At 48.6% G+C, this 7240-nt stretch overlaps 2 protein-coding genes across 2 annotated transcripts; one reads left to right on the top strand and one right to left on the bottom strand.

Moving 5' to 3' along the window:
* Nucleotides 1-1105: 1105 nt before the first annotated feature.
* Nucleotides 1106-4476, top strand: CDV56_103491 (blue light-inducible protein Bli-3; the record flags this gene model as incomplete). Its single annotated transcript, XM_026757110.1, has 5 exons — nt 1106-1303; nt 1365-1773; nt 3307-3576; nt 3640-3846; nt 3920-4476. 5 exons carry the CDS (start codon nt 1106-1108, stop codon nt 4474-4476), a joined length of 1641 nt encoding a protein of 546 aa, XP_026610401.1.
* Nucleotides 4477-5411: 935 nt separating this feature from the next.
* On the bottom strand, nt 5412-7134 carry CDV56_103215 (transcriptional regulator SPT3; the record flags this gene model as incomplete). The annotated part of the gene is made up of 3 exons (XM_026756834.1): nt 5412-6308; nt 6361-6450; nt 7090-7134. 3 exons carry the CDS (start codon nt 7132-7134, stop codon nt 5412-5414), a joined length of 1032 nt encoding a protein of 343 aa, XP_026610400.1.
* Between the last annotated feature and the right edge of the window lie 106 nt (nt 7135-7240).

Genomic DNA, 7240 nt, shown 5'->3' with positions numbered 1-7240 from the left:
TTTTAGAGAGCCTTCGGTGAGCTACACGCGTAAGATCGTCGGCAGCGTCAGATGTAGATAAGAGACAGGAATCATACAGGGCGTCCTTGTCATCAGCATCGCAACGAGGCGCGAGCTTTCATCAAGGCCACTTCCTTTCCTTCTTCGACTCGGGCTTTGTTCGAAATTTGTGGCACACTTGTGACATTCTGATATCTGATAACCGAGGATCGTCTCGATATAACATTCTAGCCGCTTTGTGGTTAGCACTGATGATCTATCGCTTGAAGTATTCTGGAATTCTCGCGAAGACATTCATGCCTCTGGCCGTCGTCCTGCCCATCTGAAGGCGAGGGATGAGTTGTATAGATAGCCAAATACGTAATATCTAATGTACAAATATAATATTTTGAAAGTCTTTGTTCTGTCCAAAGCACTTTAAATACTGCTTCCCTTCCCTTTCGACACCAACTTTCCATAAATAGATCGAAACATAAATTGCGATGTCCGAATATTTGGCTTTATTTGTTGGACCAGTCCTCTTAAGTAGGAGGAGACAAATCAGAGTCTGGTACTTCCAGACTTGCTCCGCTAGTATGTATTTGCAGAGGCATGAATACTCGTCTTCACTACCATTTCCACTTCTTCACTCTGATCAACATGAACAATGCCACTGAACGACCATTGATTTTTTGCATAATGGCCACATAGCCACTAATGGTGATTACACATCTAATCGCCCGTGGAAATCTCGATGAACTCAAGAATTCTGGGTTGATGTTGCTTTGACGTCACTGCTACGCCAGATCTCGGTGGTCAACCTTGCATACAACAACATCATCATCACCCATACTGTGCTCCAGACATACCTCTGGATCTACGCTGCCCCTTGTCAGACTCCATGTTTGATTGGCTGGAGACGCTCTTGTTCCCCGTCGCTGGTCCCAAGCTCAAACAAATAGACATGGCTATACGTCAGTCCGTCTGGGATCGGAACAGCCGATAATCGTACCCGTTGTTGGCGTATATATACTGCCGGCCTTCGTTGCCTCTTCCCTATAGTTAGTTTACCAAGCGAACGACTGCTCATATTGATTTCTTATCCTGTCTATCTGTGCTATACACAATGTCTTCCACAATCAACACAAGCACTGGCAACCAGCCCGTCGACCCCTACAAGGCCAAGTGCTTCGAGGACCCCCCTCTCCAGCAAAAAGTCGAGGACATGGTCAACTTCATCACCGAGACCAAATTTGGCATGTTGACGACGCAGCTGTCCGACTCGAACCTCTTGACTTCGCGGTGCATGGCGCTAGCAGGACAGGTACCATATCATTCTTCCTACCAGAACGACGGAAAAGAGCTGACCCATACTGGGGTTACAGGAGCACGGCGGCATCGACCTCATCATGCACACGAATCTCTTCTCAAGCAAGACGATGGATCTCACCGTCCACCCGTCGGAAGTCAACATGTCCTTCCTGGATCCCGCGAATGGCTCCTGGGCTTCGATCTCGGGCACCGCGTCTCTGGTCGCGGACCAGGAGACCGTGAAGAAGTACTACTCGCCTGCATTGAAGGCTTGGTTAGGTGATCTGGGCGACGGTGTGCATGACGGTGGCCCGGAAGACCCGCGAATCGGCGTGATCAAGCTCGAGGCCAAGATGGCGACGTATGCCCTTACGCGCAAGGGGATGATTGGCAGAGCCGTGGAAACGGTCAAAAGTGTCACCAAGGGTGATGTTCCTGCCATCAACAGTCTCAGACAATTGACTGAGCAGGAACTGGCTGAGTGTAAGTCCATCTGAGGAAGTCACAGCAATACCCCCTCAAGTACTATGCACCGTATGCTGACCATGCTCAGGGCGCCGGACGCACCAATGATTGAACCTTCTGCTGGAACTGGTTTGGGTTCATGTTCATGATTTTACGAACCTTGAGCATCGACTCTTCATGCTCGACCATCAGACATTGGCCAGGATGGCGCTGCGGAGGTGGGCCAGGAGAGTGAGGCTGAGGACCCTGGTTCTTGTAGATGTAAGCACCGCTTCTGGACTGCAGATAATTACTGTGGGTCTCTCTTGATTACATTGGATTTTGCGTCTCTGACACAGAGTATATGACACTGTTGGCCTTCTGCGCCGCCCCTCAGACAGGATCATGAATTTTGCCATGAAGACAAAGAGGGGATAGACAGTCTGGCCATGGAATCCCGCAACTTCAGGTGGATTCACGGCAGGGTTTCAGTAGTGTAGTAGAAATAGAAGTGTAATAATGTGTTCAACAGTACCTAGAACTACCTTAATAGAAGCCAGCAAAGCTGGCTCCTGGTTGGTAGATCGACGGTGTATCCACTTAAGGGAAGCTTCAAAGTTGCCTTTCGATAGTGTCACCCACATCCGGGCGTCAATGGCGTACCGTCTTATGTTCATCTGGAATTCTGCCTTCAGATTATCAACGTGCTTTTGGTTTATAGTGCGGTTCTGGCCTTTTTGCCATTTGGTATCCAAATGGCGGACATCAAATACGATTATCCCGAGAAAACAGTCTTCAAGCTTTGCAGTTGTTTCGTCCTCCGATCGTCGTCAGATCCTGCTCAGAACAAGATTGTTCCTGTACTCACTTCTCACAAGGGTAGAATCCCCAAGTCGCGCCTCACCAGTCATCATAAACTCTTGCGCCCGAGGCTTAGTCCATCACTCATGAATGTGCTCTGTGACAGCGCGCCGATCTGGGTTATCACTAGGGGAAATGTCCAGCCAGGGGTGGTTATGTGGAAATCAACGCCTCCCTGACCGACGCATGACCTTTCAGAAACGATACCTACGCCTGGGCCGACTTCTTCAGCAAAACATCTGTAGAATTGTTCCAGTACGATAGCGGCGGCAGGTCTGTGGGTCAGAGAAAACAAATGATTGATCAGGGGACTTTTTTGTGCCATTGCCTTTGATTTTGCCGTCAAGACGAACTGAGGCAACTCCAGCCCAAAGATTTCTCGCTTCTTCTGGCATAAGGATCTCATTCTTCAGTTGATTGAGACACAAAACTGCAAATGACCTCAAGCTTTCATGGATAAAACTAGGCATTGCATAAATAAACAGAGTACCCCCATCAAAGTAGTATTTCTTCCACTCTTGCATTCGGCCCGTTATCCCTTTGGCGAGATCCGCATCATGGATCATGTGACCTCATACTTCACTAGGTTAGGGCTTGGTTAGGGCTCATGAAAAAATTTCTCCACATGACCCATCTTCCAATCCTAGTTCTACAGCACCCCATTTTATCCACTTTTGAGTCTAATTACCGAATCACGAATAATCATAATAGTGGCGTCTGAGATCATTTCCGGCGGCATCGGGGCCGAGCTGAAGGACCGTCGTCGTCAGGAGCTGATCGATAGGCTTGATCGAGCTCGAAGTGGCGCCCTTGGCCGGGATCCCGGCAATGCAGACTGTGCGCAAGAGGTTTGGGCCGCCCTGTGGCTCTGTCCCGTCGACAAGCTCGAAGAATATGTGACGCTGATCGAGATCAGCCCGGGTAGCCTAGCTGCGACTTCGCTGTATACAACGGTTGTCTCCACAGACATCATCAAGCCATGTGTGTTTTCACTATTTCTACGCAACTAACTATGCACTTTCAAAGTTACTCAACTCTCTTTAGGGTTGACCACCCGTACCGAAAGATCCGTTGCATCATCTGTTCCCGGAACCTCTGTGGGTGCTGCGTCCCCTGCGAGCCCATCAACCCCGACCACCGCCTCCCCGACGACGCCGAACCCGAGGAAAAAGCGACGTTTAGATCTGTCTCTCGACACGACTGTCTCTCGAAAGGGATGGCAGGCGATGCATCATAACGAAGAAGGGGAGTGTGGACAGCGCCCATATTTACCCTTACTCTCTTCGTGCCGCCGTTGGTCCTAAGTGTACTAGATTTTGGTCAGCGCTCTCCATGTTCTGGCCACCCAGTATAATTGAGGAATGGAAAGCCGATGTTTTCGGGGGCTCAAACACTGAGCTGTGCGCGAACCGGATCTCTGTCAGCCCAGAAGCGCATGTATACTGGGGCAAAGGTTACTTCGCGTTGAAACCGGTTTCTATGAGCGAGGATCAGAAATCTCTTGAGCTCGAGTTCTACTGGCTGCGTCCAGTGCCGCGTTCTTCCACTATGCTTCTAAGCAATAAACCATCTCTTGAAGGGTCTCTAGATTGCAGCGCTGAAGCTTCTTATCTCTTCGACGTCGAAACAAACTCCAGGATTCGGTCCGGCCACAAGCTTCGGCTTGAGACGGACGACCCAGTGAATCGGCCCCTCCCAAGTGTCAAGTTACTGAAACTCCAATGGGCGCTACAAAGGCTGGCATCGCTCAGCGGTGCTGCAGAAGCCATTGATGTGTTGTTAGACAGCGATGATGAAGAAAATGACGACATGGTCAGACTGTACGATTCCCCAGAAGATTTCTGCAAGGTCGATGACGTGTTTGATGACAATGTGTTGTAATAAGATACCACTATGACTATGGATATGAAACCCTAGACTGATGAGTACATCGTCCGGATGCCTTTTTGGTCTAGTGGTATTATTATTCAATACAATGTATGTGCGTTTATGAGCCACCCCTCTCTGGTTCGAGGCTAACGTGGATAAAAGGCTTCCACAAAGACAACCGACCGACTCGGAAGTTGCCATGGGGACATCCCCATGGCCGTTCGGAGCGTTTGAGGACGGCATAGGCGTTTAGGTAGTTGTGCAAGAAGGATGCAGCCAGTGCATTGAGGTCCATGAGGAGTGATCCCAGACTGGATGTTGTGTCCGTGTAGAGTTTGTACGAAGGTCTAGGGCAGTTGCTAGTAATTACTGGATATGGCCAGAGGAATTGAGATATGTATCCAGCAGCCACTTATCCTGCGTGAGGGGAAGAAGCTACAATGAAGAGTATTGTCTCAGAACTATCATCATCGACTCTCTAGGGATGCAGGCCGGATATATACCTTAGTCAACTGGATAACGACTGGGCAATCATATCCTTAAGATTGAAAATATCTAATTAAATAGGTTATCTAGATGCTCCTTATAGCTTAAGAATTTTCGGATAGGTATTCTAGCAGCTTTAGCTATTTATATAGTAATAGCCTCCTCTATACTTATCTAATCTATCTATTTTATTGTTTGGGCTGTGAAAATTCTGGGAATGTTTCTCAGAATGCTTGATTATGTAGTATGAGACAGATGTTAGAAACAATATTGTGAAATCTCAGTAACGCATGCATAACTGGGCAAGGTATGACGGAAGCTTTCACTAAAAAAACCTCAAATATCGTACAATCGTAGTTCATGGGTATCTATCGTAGCATAGCTCCGCCAAAAGAAAAGTATAAACGCCGCGAAACAAACCGGTGTGAGTCGTAAGATGGTGACAAGATGTGAAAACTCGGTCAAATCTGGGAGTATATCAGCACGGAGATCAGAACACAGCCAAGAACGGATCCTACCAATCTCAAAGGCATACGGGCTGGGATGCGCCCATTGTGGAGGAGCATAGCAATGTTCTTGTTCGGAGTGGCTTGAAGCTTACGATAAGCCTCACGGATGTGTCTTGGTTCAACTGGCGTACGTCCCTCTTCGGGAGGATCGAAAAGACCGGTTTCTCGCTTCCGCTTCTTCGTGTTTTCACCCGCTTCGCTCTCGGCTCCTCCGCGACGGATCTTCTCCCGGTCCTCGCGTTCCTTGACCTTGAGAGCTTCTTCGGTTAGAGTTTGGACTATCTCAAATGTCAAGAACCCAAGGATATCGACGATATCGTCATTGGGTTTCGACTCCGTCACGATGCCAAAGCCAGCCCACTCTCGAAAACGCTTGCTCTTGCGATAGGTAAACGACGCTTGACGGCATTCCGACCAGAACACATACTCTTCTCTGGTCATGTTCTTTGTCCGTTCATCAGCTGCTGCAAGACGTTGAAGAGTTGCATAGTTCTGCTCCTCCTCCTCCTCATCTTCTTCGTCTTCCCTCTCCGGTACCTGGATGGAGTAGAAGCTGTTCACATCCCACACAAGGCCAACACGCGCTCTCTTGTTTTTTGGTTTGGAAGCAACATCTTGGGGCCCAGCAACAACACCTCCCGCAATCGGGTCGTCAGCACCTGCGAAGTCCGCAGCATCGGCGCCACCCTTGTCGTCCGAGTCTTTGACATTTTTACGGACATCTTTCCAGGAAAGGAAGGTTTTAAGACGTGAAACTTTGGCCTTGTCATGTCGAATTAAGAATATCAAATCATCTGTGGAAATAGACCGCACGCCCCGACGTGTAGCCAACGTTGTGCTTCGTGCGAGCTGCAGTTACAGTGTTAATCAAGCATCACGGCTCCTGGAAGGAAGAGCATACGATTTCGATCACTTGCTGGCGAACGATCTCCTCGATCAGTGTTGTCGTTTCAACGGACGGTTCGGCAGTCTCTCCAGAGACGAACATCATCTGTGAAAGAGGTCAGCAAGCTGATATTCGAAATCTGGCACCATAACTCGAGTCCGTTTCCGAATGATTGAAGCCTTCTTTGACGCCATCCTGAGCATCTCCGTCTTGCTTCAGACCGGACCGAAAGATTTGAGGGGCTCTGGTCCAAAGAAGCCTTGAAATCATAAGACGGCCGTGAATCGACAAGAGATGCGTCATCGTGATCGAGCTTCGCCCGCTGACCAGAGGATGCAGCACTCGAAATGCAGCAATCTGCTTCTCACATGGCATCGCTCCTTTTGACGAAAGGATGACAGGAAGTGATGTGAGACTGAGGGGAAGCAAGCAATGCTATGGATAAAAAGACAGGAAAACCCAAATGATAGCAGGATTGGTATAACATAGTGCATATGGAAAAAACAGCCCATAGAACAGTAAGGCGATACATCGCTAGTAGAGGATCTAGATATCGAGGGAAATCGGGTATCAACCGCATGATACGTTCCAAATAAGATACGATACATGGCAAGGAGACCAGTGATAACGGGAGCTTTGAGGCAGTCAAACCAGCAAATAAATAAGGATAGGCAACGAGAATATTGCAAGGCATCGTTCGAGATGAAATGAAAGAGTACTACAGAAAAAAAGCCACCAACTTACCTGCTGAATCTCCTGCCGATACTTCGGTGTTCGATCGGTCGCCATATTGGATACTCTCAACGCAACGATCAGCGTCAATCAAACGTAGAAGCCGGGCTGCAAAGAAAAAAGTCCGATGAAGAATGACACTCCCCGATCACCAGACTGCATG

Source organism: Aspergillus thermomutatus (genome assembly GCF_002237265.1).
Source record: "Aspergillus thermomutatus strain HMR AF 39 chromosome Unknown NODE_320, whole genome shotgun sequence".
Lineage (NCBI taxonomy): Eukaryota > Fungi > Ascomycota > Eurotiomycetes > Eurotiales > Aspergillaceae > Aspergillus > Aspergillus thermomutatus.
This window is presented reverse-complemented; position numbering and strand designations above follow the sequence as displayed.